The 13,232-nt window shown below is 57.3% G+C and overlaps 1 protein-coding gene across 1 annotated transcript; it reads right to left on the bottom strand.

The window, feature by feature from the left end:
- Nucleotides 1-396: 396 nt before the first annotated feature.
- On the bottom strand, nucleotides 397-6,797 carry GAL3ST4 (galactose-3-O-sulfotransferase 4). Its single transcript, XM_082195554.1, has 4 exons — nucleotides 6,551-6,797; nucleotides 3,854-4,016; nucleotides 3,340-3,661; nucleotides 397-1,731 (listed from the first exon to the last, which is right to left on the bottom strand). The coding sequence occupies exons 2-4, from the start codon at nucleotides 3,964-3,966 to the stop codon at nucleotides 913-915; spliced, it is 1,254 nt and encodes a 417-aa protein (XP_082051680.1). The 5' UTR covers nucleotides 3,967-4,016; nucleotides 6,551-6,797; the 3' UTR covers nucleotides 397-912.
- Nucleotides 6,798-13,232: the final 6,435 nt, after the last annotated feature.

Here is a 13,232-nt window from a genome sequence, read left to right as displayed (position 1 = left end):
CAGGTCAAGAGGTGTGGGGTCCCCCCCCCCGATGCAGGACCCCACTGCCTTGTGCAAAGTCAGGCCTGCCTGAGGATGCTGAGCTGAGTCACACGGCAGGATCCAGCGGCTGCTCTTGAGTTGTGCCTGAAAAGACATTGTCGGGTCCACTTTTCATTCCGTCCTCACTGACAGGAAGGCCTCTTGAAGCTGATGACCCAGCAGTGGCCACATTTAACTATGGGCTGTAGTGGCATAGCATGTGGGGGTGCTACCGGGGCAACTGCCCCGGGTGCAAAATACTTGCCTTGCCCTGGGCGCTGGCAACCCATGCTATGCCATTGATGTAGTTACAGGTAGGGAGCCGTGTTGGTCTGCCGTAGTCGAAACAAAACAAAATAAAATAATAAAATAAAATAATAAAACACTTCCTTCCAGTAGCACCTTAGAGACCAAATAAGTTAGTTATTGGTATGAGCTTTCGTATCTGAAGAAGTGTGCACACACACGAAAGCTCATATCAATAACTAACTTAGTTGGTCTCTAAGGTACTACTGGAAGGAATTATTTTATTTTATTTATTTTATTTTATGCCATTGATGGGCTGCATAAAGTCCCTCCTCTCCTTTGGCGGTTTCTGCGTAGAGGTCGGATGGTCATCTGCCACGGATGCTTTAGTGGTGATTCCTGCATTGCAGGGGTTGGACTGGATGACCCTTAGGGTCCCTTCCAACTCTATAGTTCTACAAAGAAGCCCTTCCTTCCACCTGAATCTCCCAGCATCCAGAGGGAGCTTCTTCTGGGAATCCCAGAAATGTGGGCAGAATGAGATTTTTCGTGGCAGCTCAGGTCCTCTGTGCCTTCAGCACCCAGCCCATGCCAAGCCTGTTGGGGGCCAGTTGGCCTTTTTGCACCCCCTTCCGCTTTCCACTGCTACCTCACCCCGCCGGCTTGAGAGCCGTTGCCCTGGGGGGGCGGAGGAAACTGTTTGGCATCCAGAAGGTCCTTGTACTGGAGCTCGGGGGTCACCATGCGCTGGCACAGGGCCTGCCATTCGGGGTCCAGGCTGGGCCTCAGGACATAGCCCAGGATGGGGGCCTGCCCAAACTGGAAGGGGCGGATGCGCTCGTCCGCAATCTGCCCCGCCTCCAGAGGGCCCCCTCCCTGCAGGCACTGCTGCATCCGCTCTGCTCGCCGCTGCCGCAGGGCATCCACCTCCCGGGCCAGGCGCGCACGGCCAAAGCGCTCTGCATGCTGCCAGAAGCTGCGGTTGAAGTGAGTGTAGAGGTGCCAGTCCAGGTTGTTCCAGGCCTGGAGTCGGGCAGCCTCTGCGGGCGCCAGTGGGCGGACGGACTCAGGGCTGCGGAAGTTGTGGCGGAAGGCCAGCATGTCCTCCTCTCCCCAGCAGAGGGCATCGCGCAGGAGCACCAGCGACTCGTCCATGTGCTCCGTCAGCAGGACCAAGTGGAAGGTGCGCTCCAGCGTGGCCAGGGCAGCCTGGATTGGGGCCAGGCCCGGGGCTGCTGGTGGGTCCAGGCCAAAGTCGAACCACAGCAGGTTGCGGGCGTAGTGGTTGCCCCTCTCGCTGGGGCGGTAGAAGCGCTGTGGCGAGGCCAGGAACTGGGGCAAGCTGCCGGCACGGCGGAAGGCAGGGACAACGCTCCGGTAGTAGGAGAAGGCCGACTCGGCCAGGGAGACGGGGTGCCTCACGATGGAGAAGTAGAAGCTGTCCGGGGGCATGACTTTCTGGACCTGAGGAAGGAGAAGGAGACATGTTGGAGGGAGCATGTGGGGCAGAGTCCGGTCCTCCAAATCCCCCAGCCTCATGTGTGTCTGAGGCCCAATTTGCCCTTTGGCAACGGACAGGCTCTCGGCGCTTGCTCAGAGACACATGTCTGCAGTTCTATGAGTCTATGAAATGTCCAGCTTTGCACTTGGGTAGAAAACCAAGCTGCATTTGCCAATATAGTGGTACCTCGGTTTACGAACTTAATCCGTTCCAGAAGTCCATTCTTCAACCAAAACAATTCTTAAACCGAGGTGTGCTTTCTCTAATGAGGCCTCCCACCGCCAGTGGCCTTCCACCATCCAGATTCCATTCTTAGAGAGAGGTAAAGTTCTCAAACCAATACACTGTTTCCAGTTTTGCAGAGTTTGTAAACCAAATTATTCTTAAACTGGACTGTTCTTAAACTGAGGTACCACTACAGTTGTACCTTGGTGTCGGAATCTCCACTCGGCCAAGCTGATAAAGCTCATCTTCTGGCTGAGTCCTTCGGAATCACCCTCCGACGAATAATTAACGACCTGAGCCTTTGATGAGGCTTCCAGGCACGTTCTGATTCAGCAGCACGTGGAAGTGATGAGATTTATAGCTACATCGCTATGCTTTATTTCTTACTACGCAGACAGCAAAGAAATATACATCCTCTCTCTATGAGCACAACTCTCTCTCTATGAGAACAACTGAAACAAAGGAACAAAGGAACAGGAAACCAGTAATGTCACATCCGTCTCCCGTGAGACTTCCAACAGTCTGGAAGGTCTCTGGAATGTAAACAGAGTCCTGTGACTCTAAGCAGCTGCTCAGTGGCAAACAGAAACTAACACATGGATCCCGAACGCCTTGTAAGTTGAACGTTTTTGCTCACGAATGCTGCAAACCCGGAAGTGAGTGTTCTGGTTTGCAAACATTCTTTGGAACCTGAATGCCTGGTGGGGGAGCTTCCTGCAGCCCATTGGAAGCTGCACTTGGTTTCTGAATGTTTTGGAAGTAGAACAGACTTCTGGAAAGGATTCTGTTCGTACTTCTGAGGTATGACTGTGTATGTGAAAAGGATCTAGAAAAGAAATAAACCAATGCTGTACCAGCAGCAGTCTAGTGTCCTGATCAAGGGAAGTCATAGTACTCCTGTATTCTGCCTTGGTGAGACCATTCCTGGGATACTGTGTCCAATTCTGGGCACCGCAATTTAAGAAGGATGTTGACAAGCTGGAAGGTGTGCAGAGGAGGGTGACCAAGATGACGAAGAGTCTGGGAACCAAGCCCTATGCGGAATGGTAGAGGGAGCTGAACAGGAAGAGCCATTCAAAAGTGCAATGGACAACCTTGGACGCTCAATTTCTGGTGAGGCAGCCTAGAAACGCCTTTATTTTTTTTGCTGCTGCATCACAGGGTCTGAAAGACTTTTAAAAGTGCCATTGGAACAGCCCACTTCTAGGTGGATGTCAAGCCATTCCTCTTTAGTCCCCCAAATCTGAAACCCAAGTTTCCACTCTTGCACTCTTGTGACAGAGTGTTCCACATGCCCCCACATGCCCCCCACCCAGCCCCACTCTTTGAGCCCCACCTAGTCTCACCTCTGGCAAGTTGAAGCGCATGTGGTGGCAGAGGATGTCGAAGGGGCGCCCTCCGGGATGCCACCCTTTGACGCGCCGTGCCTGGAAGAGGTTAGGGTAGCTGAACTGGTAGCGGGCGGGGAGGGCAAAGCGCAGACCCCGGGCGTCCCCAAAGCGGTGCAGGAGGTTGATGATGGTGCTGCTGCCCGTCTTGTGGCTCTTCAGGAAGACCAGGTGGCGTCTCGGCTGGCAGCGGTGTCCTGGCCGCCCCTCCGCCTCCTCCTGCTCCGCTTTGGGCAGAGGGGGAGCCCAGGGGGTTGGAGGCAGCTGGGACAAGGAAGCCCTGGAGGAGGAAGAGGAGATCAGAGAAGCCCTCACTGGCCAGCCTCAGTGCCACAGGGGGTTGGGCTGGATGACCTCTGGGTCTCTCGTCTGGCTTTCCAATTCTAGGATTCTATGGCATTGCCTTGAGTGGCCACCGGGGGAACTGCTGAGCATTGGGTGGTCCTGAAGGCCAGGAAGGTGGAACAGTTACCTCTTCTGGAAGGAGACCCCGAAGAGCTGGATGGTGAAGCCGATGGTCATGGAGACAGCCAGGGCGGCCCACAGCACCTGGAAGCGGCAGCAGTGCCCATGGAGGACCCTCATGGTCCTCTGGGGGGCAGGGCGAGAGAGGGGCAGGCCAGGACGCCACAACCCTGGAGGGGAGGGGGAGGAGGTTTGTAAATGGAAGAAAACAGACCCTCAAATCATGCCCCTCATTTGTCTCAGGTTCATAGAACTGGAGAGCTGAAAGGGACCCCTGGGGGTCATCCAGTCCAGCCCTCTGCAATGCAGGAATCTCAGCTCAAGCAGGTGGTCTCTGCTTTAAGAAAAAAACCCCAAGGAAGGAGAGTCCACCACCTTCTGAGGGAGCTTGGTCCTCTGCCATTTGTCCCTTCCTTCCTTGTCATCTGAATCCTGCAGGGCAGAGGGTTGGACTAGATGACCCTCAGGATCCCTTCCAACTCTATCATGCTACAAATCCATTGGTTCAGAGCAGTGGAAAAGAAGCTTGCTCCATCCCTCCCAGGCATGGGCAACACCCTCTGCTCAGCCTCACCCACAGGGAGAGCTCGCCTGAGGACCATCCAGGGCTGCAAGAGGCAGATCCTGCGCTCCGTTCCTGGAGGTGCCTGGCCTGTGGGGGGGCAGTCAGAGGATGGTCACGGGGCTCCTCCCCAGAGCTGCTTCTGGCCTTCCGCACCCCACACCCGTGTCACACTCCCCAGTTGCATCCTGGAGCCCAGCACAGAAGAGGCAGCCCTCTCTGGGGTGTGCAGGAGCAACACCTGGTCGGTGCCAACACTGGTCCTGGCCCTCCCCGCCCCACACCTGGCCTTCCCTCCCACTCTGCACACATCTCTGCCCAACCCTGCTGCTGCTGCTGCGGAGTCCAGAAGGATGAGGAAGCAGCCAGGCTGTGCTTGCAGCAGGAAGGAAGCCCCCTCCCTCAAAAGAACAAACGTCCCAGCCCCAGACAAACCAGGCTGGCATTCCACTGGGCAGGAGAGGCTCCACTGGGTCAGGGGCTCCATCTCCCTGGGGAAGGACGCCTGGGAGAGCCTCCCAGCCCCTCAGCCACTGCTGCTGCCTCCTCCTCTTTGGCGCTTGCCCTTTGCCTTCCGCCTGCCACTCCTCATTAAGGACTAGGAGGATTAGAAGGCCTGGAGCAGCCTGGCAGATGGCAGCAGCCCTGCGGAGGAGGCTTAGGCGGCACCAGGGGAGGAAGGGGCCTCTGTGGGTCGGGACTGGGGCAGCCCTATGGGCCCTGCTGCTGCGAGGGAAGTGGGAGGGGATCACATCCTCCACCCTCCGCTCCCGAGGCTGCTCCTTGGTCCTTGTGGCCCCTGAGTGTCTTTGAGGGCCCTGGCATGGAAAGAAGGGGCAGAGAAGCCGTTTCCTCCCTGGTGGGCAGCCAGCGAAGCCCCATGTGCGAAGATTCAGGGCAGACAAGAGAAAACCCTTCTTAGTTAAACTGGGGAACTCCCTCCTGCAGGAGGAAACAATAGCCACGACCTGCCTGGCTTTGCAAGAGAGGGCTATGGAGGGCTAGTAGCCAGGATGCTTGCAGGTTTCCTGAAAGGCCCTTCTGAGGTTCTTCTGAATGTCTTCAGTCCTTCCAGGGCTCCCCAAACCAGCCCTGTCTGGAGCAATTGTCTGCCCCCTGCCCCGGTCTCCAGTGGGGTAAAGGAGGGTCTGCTTGTGGGGAGACTGATAAAATGTCCAGGAGATCTAGAAACCGAGCAGAGCGAGGAAGGCTTGAGGGAGTTGGGGATGTTTAGCCCGGAGAAGAGGAGACTGAGAGGAGATACGAGATAGCCATCTTCAAATATCCCAAGGGCTGCCACTTGGAAGAGGCAGCAAGCTTGTTTTTCTCCTGCTCCGGAGGGCAGGACCCAAACCAACGGATTCAAACGACAAGAAAGGGGATTCCGACTCAACACCCGACGGTAAGATCCCTCGGGAGATCCCTCGGACTCGCCTTCTCGGGTGGTTTTTGAGCAGAGGTCGATTGGCCCGCGTTCAGGGATGCCTTAGCGGTGACTCCTGTGCTGCCGGAGAAGACCCTTGGGGGTCCCGCCCAGTGCCACAGTCGTGTGACTCTGCGCTGCCGCCTCCTCGCCGTGCGCCCCCCTCTCCCCCCGCAACCCCTCTCGGAGCGCCCCGGGGGCGAGGGCCGGCTTCCCCCACGTGGCTCCCTTGGCACCCGCAGCGGAGCAGCTGCCGGCCAGCTGTCCCGGGGACACACGCCCTGCCCGGGGGCCTGGCGCCCCGCCCTCCCGCTTCCACCAGTAACTCCGAGCCGAGGCTTCCCTCCGGAAGAAGGCGAAACACAGCGGCTTCGGGGCACGTGCAGAGCGCCTTCTCCCTCTCTGCGCTTTAAACTGCCCCCGCCCCTGGGTCTGGACCCAGCTGCAGAAGTTGGCTCTGCTCACCAGCCCCCCAGCCCCCCCCAGCTCCGGCTTCGCTTCTGCTGCCCCGGACTTTTTTTTCCGGTGCGGGCATCATCTGTCCATGCAGACTAGCTGAAAATGCATGAGATTATTGGGGGGGGGGCAACCAGCCGGGAGGGGAGTTCCAACCACCGGAGATGCGTGGGGGGGGGCTCCCTCCTTCCTCCGCCTTGCCCTCCCCTGCAATGAATCAGACCCATCCACCCCCTCCCGAAGCGCAGCTGCCCCCGCCTCACCTGGGAAGGGCAGTGTGTGTTTGGGGGTGTCGCTCAGAGCCGCCCCCCGCGGCTGCCCGGGCGCCTCAATTCCATCCTGGGGGGCTGGGGAGAAGAGAGCCCGATCTGAGCCTCTTCGGGGGAACCCCTCGTTCCGAGGGTGGGGGGCAGACTGGCGTGGCGGAGCTCCGCCACCTCCTCTCTCCTTCCCTCCCTGCGCTGTCCTTCTCCTCTTTCTCCTCCCGAACTTTTTCCTTCCCTCCTTCTCTCCGCCCCCTTCTGCCTTCCCAACTTTTCTCTCCCCTCCCCCGCCGCCGCCCCGCCGGCCGTCTTTTGTCTGCGCCGCCCCAGCCCCTTTCCGGCCCCTCTCCCCGGCCGGCGGCCGAATGGCGGGGGGAGACCAAGCTGCGCACGATTCTCCCCCGCCGCTTCGAAAAGAGCAGCGAAACGCCGCCGCCGCCGCCGCCCCGCGCCCCCTCCCCTTCCTTGGGCACGCTGCTCCCAGAGCCAGTCTCCTGCGGGTCCTCAGGGGGCAGGAAGCGCACTCTGCACATGCTCTGGAGTCTCTCTCTCTTTTGCTGGATTTCGGGGCTGAATGCTGCGGTGCCTTTCTTCCCGGCTCAGTGCCTCCTCCTCCTCCACCTTCAGCAACCCAGACGCCCCCTCCCTGACCCCCCCCCCAGGATATTGTAGGATTTTTAATCTCGTGGTCATGGGTTCCAGCCCCACGTGGGCAAAAAGATTCCTGGATTGCAGGGGCTTCGGCAGGTGACCCTCGGGGTCCCTTCTATGATTCTATCAGCTGCTCTTTGGGCCCTAAATGTTTGGAGGCTCCATGGCCTGCAAGGTGAGGGGCAAAAGTGCCCCCACCCCAGAGGCAGAAGATTCCTGCATGGCGGAGGGGTCAGACTAGAGGACCCTTGGGTACCCCTTCCAACACTACAATCCTGCACCTGTCTTTATTTCCCCTCTATGGGGCCTGCTCCGGGGAGGGACACACAGAGGGAGACCCACTCCAAGGGAAGAGGTTGAGCTTCCGCCTTGCAACAGGAGGTCTCAAGTCCAACCCCCCCCCAGAAGTCAGAAGAGCCTGCAGCTGCCTCATGGCCGTGGCCCCTTGAGTCCAGCTGCCACCCAGGTGCCTCAGTGGGGGGTCCACAGGCAGGACCTGGGTGCAAGAGCAGCACCCTCCCCTGTGGCCTCATAAGCCCCGAGGAGCTGATGTTGCCAGTCAGGGCATGACTCCATCTCAGTCTGGAGGGAGCACCCTCTTGGCCTCCCCCCTCAGGCAGCTGGGCCTGAGCTCAAGAGGCAAGGCCACCCCCACCCACTGCCTGCCCCAGGCCTCCCTTTTACCCCCACCCCCTCTCCACTCCCCCCTCTCTTGCACAAACAAACATCACCCCCAAAACAACCACCTTTGGCAGCAAATTATACCTGGCAAGCAAAGGCTGGCTGTCAGCTGTGGAGATGGCCTGCTTGCCTCAACACCCCCCCCCCCACTCATTCACCCCCCCCACCAATGTGCAGGGCTCATCTCTCCCCCCCCCCCAGCACCTCCAGAGGTGGGACTCTGGCTCCCTTCCCTTGCAGGCTCTTTCACAACCTCTCTGGCTCCTTCCTAGGAGCTGGCTGCCTCCATCCCTGCTCTCTCTCACACAGGCACACCCAACAGCTGGACAGAGTTTGGCCCAGGAAGGAGGGGAGCCAGCCCCCCCCCACTCCCACCCCTGGGGATGGTCTCTCATGGCGCAAAGCAGATGTGGCCAGTGGGGAGGGGCAGCTGCTCTCCAGAGCCCAGGAGTGGCGGGAGGCACCAGCTGGGGAGCCCCCAGGGGAAGAAAGCGCAGAACTAGAGGACTGGTGGTGGGACAACGATGAGAGGTCAGAGGGAGAAGAGGGGGCAGCCGGGGAGGAAGAGGTGTCAACTGCTGGAGAGGCAACAGGGTTCAGCGAGCAGGAAGAGGCTGGAGCAGAGAGCAGCTCAGATTCTGAGGCTGAAGCAGAGGCTGGAGAGCAGGAAGGCTGCTGAAGAAGCCAGGGTGTCTCCTCCTCCTGCTGCAACCACCTCCCCTCCCCTGCTGGTCTCCCGGAGCCAGAAGAGGTATGAAGAGGGTGGAGCAGAGACAGACAGGGTGAAAAAGTTTCCAATTCCTTGGCAAGGACTCGGGGAGGAGGAGACCACCTCATTGGGGGGAAGGGTTGCTGTGCTCACTAGGCCTGGCCTCCTCTTGGAATAAAACGGGTTAACTTTGCTGACACTGTGAGTTATTGCTGACCTGCTCCTGACCCCCAGCATCCTGACCTCACAGTGGTTGAATAGTTGCCTGCTGTGGGAAACCAGCAAGCAGAGTCTGAGCAGAAGAAGAACTCGCCCCTCCTGGGGTGTCCAGCAACTGGTGTTCAGAAAGGTGGCTGCCTCCAAGCATGGCCAGAGCCTTATTTCCTCCCCATAAATTTGTAGAATCATCTTTTAGAGTCATCCAAGTTGGTGGCCATCACTGCCTCCTATGGGAGGAAGTGCCGTAGTTTATGTGCTGCCTGAAAAAGCATCTCCTTTTAGGTGTCCTGAATTTTCCAAAATTCAGGTTCATTGGATGTCCATGAGGATCATAGAATTGTAGAAGTGGAAGGAACCATGGCGGTCATCTAGTCCAACCCCCTGCAATGCAGGAATCTTTTGCCCGACTTGGGGATTGAACCTGTGACCTTGGAATTAAGAGTCTCCTGCTCTACCAAGTGAGCTATCCAGGATGCAAGCAAAAGGCTCAGGGGGTGGAGCAATTCCCCTATGAAGAAAGGTGGGCTGTTAGAATCCTAGAATGTAATGCAGGAATCCAGAGAGTTTAGAGAAAAGGCTGGTAAGAAGCAACACAATAGAAGTTGTGCATGGCTCGACGAATGTGGGTGGGGAGACACCCCCCCCCGCTCCTAATCACAGTGGGCTCACCCAATGAGTATGTACATCTAAAACTCTGTGGCCTGTTGCCGTGGGATGCAGCCATGACTGCTGCCAACTTGGGGGGCTCCATCATGTGGGGACGAGGGGCATTGTGTCCTCAGGGTGTATCTGCTCCTCCCTCTGAACCAGGGGAGGCTGTGCAGGCCTTGAGTCAATGCCCAGAGGCAGTGATGGGCTGGAGGGGAGTCAGCAGACGGGGTCTGGAGCCAGGAGGTGGTTCTCGTGTCCAAGGGATGGCCTGTTGTGGGAGAGGCTGCAAAGGAACGAGTCCCGGACTGAAATTTGTGGCTGGAGGTTCATGGAGCTGTAGCCTTGGAAGGGACCCCAGGGGTCATCTAGCCCAGCCACCTGCCATGCCAAATCTCAACTGACAGGTGGCCATGACAGACGGTTGGCTTGGCTTGGGTGGGGTGGAGTGCTGATGCCCAGGTATGAGACTGGCACACTACTCATGGTCTTTCCTGGGTGCAGGCAGTTTGGCCCTGCCCGCCCCATGCCTTAATGCAGCGGTTCCCAAAGTGGGTGGCAGGGCCCCTGGGGGATTCCCTAGCGGGGTGTGAGTGTATAGGACCATCAGGCTTTGCAAAAGGTGATATCCCTCAACCAAGTTCACCCATTTGGCCGACTTAATTAAACTAGCTTTAACTGGGTTTTGAAGAAATGTGCAATTAATCATTTCTGTTCCAAATTTGACTGTGTTGTTATCTTCCTGAGCAGCTTGTGCAAACCGCACTTCTGAATAATGCTTTTTATAGGGTAGGGAGGCAGCACAGGGGGTGAGTTTATGGAACTAAGCCGGTAGGAGCCCAACAAAGTCTGGGGCCTGCTGCTGTAATGTCCTCCTGCTGAGACCACGGCAACATGCTCTTTGTGAATCCGGCGCCTGGTTGGCTGCTGTGAGAACAGGACCCTGGAGCAGACGGGTCATGGGCCTGATCCAGCCTCAGGCTGTTCTCATGTTCTGATGAAGTTGCCCTGGAAGCTGCAGCTGTTGCAAACCCCCCAAGCACTGTGAGGCGCTGGTGATGCAAGTGCAAATCCCTGAATGGCCAGGGAACCCTCAGTGCTTCAAAGACGGCATCTCCCGGCCTCCACCGCTGGTGGGGGTGGGGTGTGTGAGAGAGAGACAAGACTCAAGTTCTCCTTCTTGGAGGCTCCATGATGACGGATTCTTCGCATTGCAGGGGGTTGGACTACATGACCCTTGGGGGTCCCCCCTTGGTGATGCGTGTTTGTCACCATCATTTGGGCATGAAAGAAAGGAGATTTTGACTAAACATCTGGAAGAACCTTCTGATAGCATGAGCTGTTTAACAATGGGAAGGTCTCCTTCGGAAGGCAGTGGACTCTCCTTCCTTGGAGGTTTTTAAGCAGAGACTGGATGGCCCTCTGCCTTGGATAGTGAGGATCCTTGAATTGCAGGGGTTGGACTAGATGACTCTTGGGGGTCCCTTCCAACTCTACAATTCGATGACTCTATAGAAGCATTCCTGTTCACCCAGGTCTGTATTCTGAGGTGAGGACAGAATAATTGCTGCACAGAAAATGTGTTTCCTTTTCCTTTTTTTTGTATTTTTCAAATTATGTTGCAAGGCTGCTCTGGATTCTTTTGGGAGGAGCAGCAGGGTGGGTATTGTAGAATCACAGAATTGTAAACTTGGAAGTTTACAATCAATGTGCAGAGCAGCTGTAACCTGACACCTCCCAGATGCAATCCTGGCTGGAAAAGGATCTGGGGCCAGGGCCCCCACCTCTGTTGATGGGAGCGAGGAGACTCCGGTGTCTCACCTGCTGAGTCACGGTTCCTCCTGACCCCAAAGGGCCTTTCCTGGCAGGCACCCACTCTGGACGCCAGGTGTCCTGGACGGAGCCCAGTCTGTGCCTTTCCATTCCCTGAGCAGGGAGCCTGGCGCCAAAGGGACAGAGGGACCTTCCAGGCCAAGTCCCCCCCACAAAAGAGCGCCTGCCCCCATTTTCCACGGCAGCCCAGAGAGAGAGGGGCTTCCACCTCCCCCAGCCAGTTTAAAAGAAAAAGGGAAGGGTTGTATCTCAGTGGCAGAGCACTTCTTTTGCAAAATGGTCCCAGTTCAAACCAGGTAAGCTCTGGGGTTGGGGCAGGCGGGGGGCAAGGAGGAGCCCCTGCAGACCTAAGGATGCTAGTGGTGTTGTCATGAAGTGGGTGCCTACAGAGGAATGGTGGGAGGAACCAGGTGGGGAATCCCCAACGGAAGAAGGCGCAGAGCCTGGAAAGGGGTGGTGAGACAACGATGAGGGTCAGAGGGAGAAGAGGGAAAAGACGGGGGTGAGGCGGTATCAGAAGCTGAAGGAGTAACAGGGTTTAGTGAGCAGGAAGAGTCTGTGGCAGAAAGAAGTCCAGAATGAGAGGCAGAAACAGAAGCAGGAGAGTAGGAGGACAAAGGCCAAGAGGCAGAGATGAGTGGGGCTGGTGAAGACTCGCAGGTGTCTCCCCCTCCTGTGTGGGGCAGTTCCTCTCCAGTTGCTTTCCCTGAACCAGAAGAGGTATTAAGTGGGTAGAGCAAAGACAAGCAAGACAAAGGAGCCTCAGATTGCTTGGGAAGGACCACGGGGAGGAGGAGACTGAGGCAACTGGGGAAAGACCTTCAGTCCTTGCAACTGCCTCATTGGGGCAAGATCTAGCCTGGCCTTCTGAGATGCTCTATTTCTTTGACTAAAGAGAGTTAACTGCACTGACTGACCTGCTCCTGACACTTGCCCTGACTGCCGCTGTCATGCAAGGGTGGGGTGGGGGGTTGGTGCAGTTGGGGGCCAGGGCAACTTGCCGCCCCCCCACACATCTCACCCGATGGCCAGCTGTGGCCTCCCATGCCCTGTGGTCCAAGCACAGTGGTCCGCAAAAGAGGACAGGGATGTGACTGGATGACCACCCCATCTTCGGTTCTCCTCCCTCTCTCCCAACACCGAAAGCTGAATGCTGGAAGATTCAGGACAGGTAGGAGGAAGGCCTTCCTTATGCAGTGCAAACTGTGGAACTTCCTCCCACAGGAGGAACCTGGAGGACTTCAATGGTGGAAGAGAGGGCCCTCAGTGGCTCTGCTGGGGTGGCTCTGATCGGCAGCCGCTCTTCTGAATCCCAGTTGCCAGTGACCCCAGGAGGGGGGAGCTGCTCTCGTGCTCAGTCCTCTTTGGGGGGCATCTGGGAAGAGGATGCTGGGCTAGATGGGCCCCCTGTGGCCTGATCCAGGGCTCATGGCCAGCTGCGATTCCTGCGTTGCAGAGGGTTCGACTGGATGACCTTTGGGGGTCCCTACCAACTTTATGTTTCTATGATTGTTAGAATCACTGAATCGTAAAGTTGGAAGGGATCCACAAGGGTCATCTAGTCCAACCCCCTTCAATGCAGGAATCTCGGTGAAAGCACCCATGACAGATGGGCATCCAGCCTCTGCTTACAAACCTGCCAGGAAGGGGAGTCCACAGCCTCTCGTGTGAGCCCATTCCGCTCTCAAACAGTGTCTCTTAGTGTCAGAAAGTTCTTCCTGACACTGAAGCTGAATCTCCTTTCTTGAAGCCTTGGGTTCGAGCCCTGCCCTCCAGAGCAGGAGAAAACAACCTTCTTCCCTCTTCCATGGGACAGCCCTTGAGATATTTGAAGATGGCTGTCCTATTGCCTCTCATACTCCGCTCCTTCAACCCTTCCTCAACAGGCTTGGTTTCCTCTGCTCTCCAGGGCAAGGGGAGAGTCCCAGCCCCTGGCTTGTC

This window comes from Podarcis vaucheri, assembly GCF_965113315.1.
Source record: "Podarcis vaucheri genome assembly, chromosome: 13".
NCBI lineage: Eukaryota > Metazoa > Chordata > Lepidosauria > Squamata > Lacertidae > Podarcis > Podarcis vaucheri.
This window is presented reverse-complemented; position numbering and strand designations above follow the sequence as displayed.

Coding starts and splice junctions, on each gene's coding strand:
- GAL3ST4 (XM_082195554.1), bottom strand. CDS start 3,966: ATGAGGGTCCTCCATGGGCACTGCTGCCGCTTCCAGGTGCTGTGGGCC. Junction 3,662..3,853: donor GGGGTCTCCTTCCAGAAGAG/GTAACTGTTCCA, acceptor TTCCTCCTCCAG/GGCTTCCTTGTCCCAGCTGC. Junction 1,732..3,339: donor TGCGCTTCAACTTGCCAGAG/GTGAGACTAGGT, acceptor CTCCTTCCTCAG/GTCCAGAAAGTCATGCCCCC.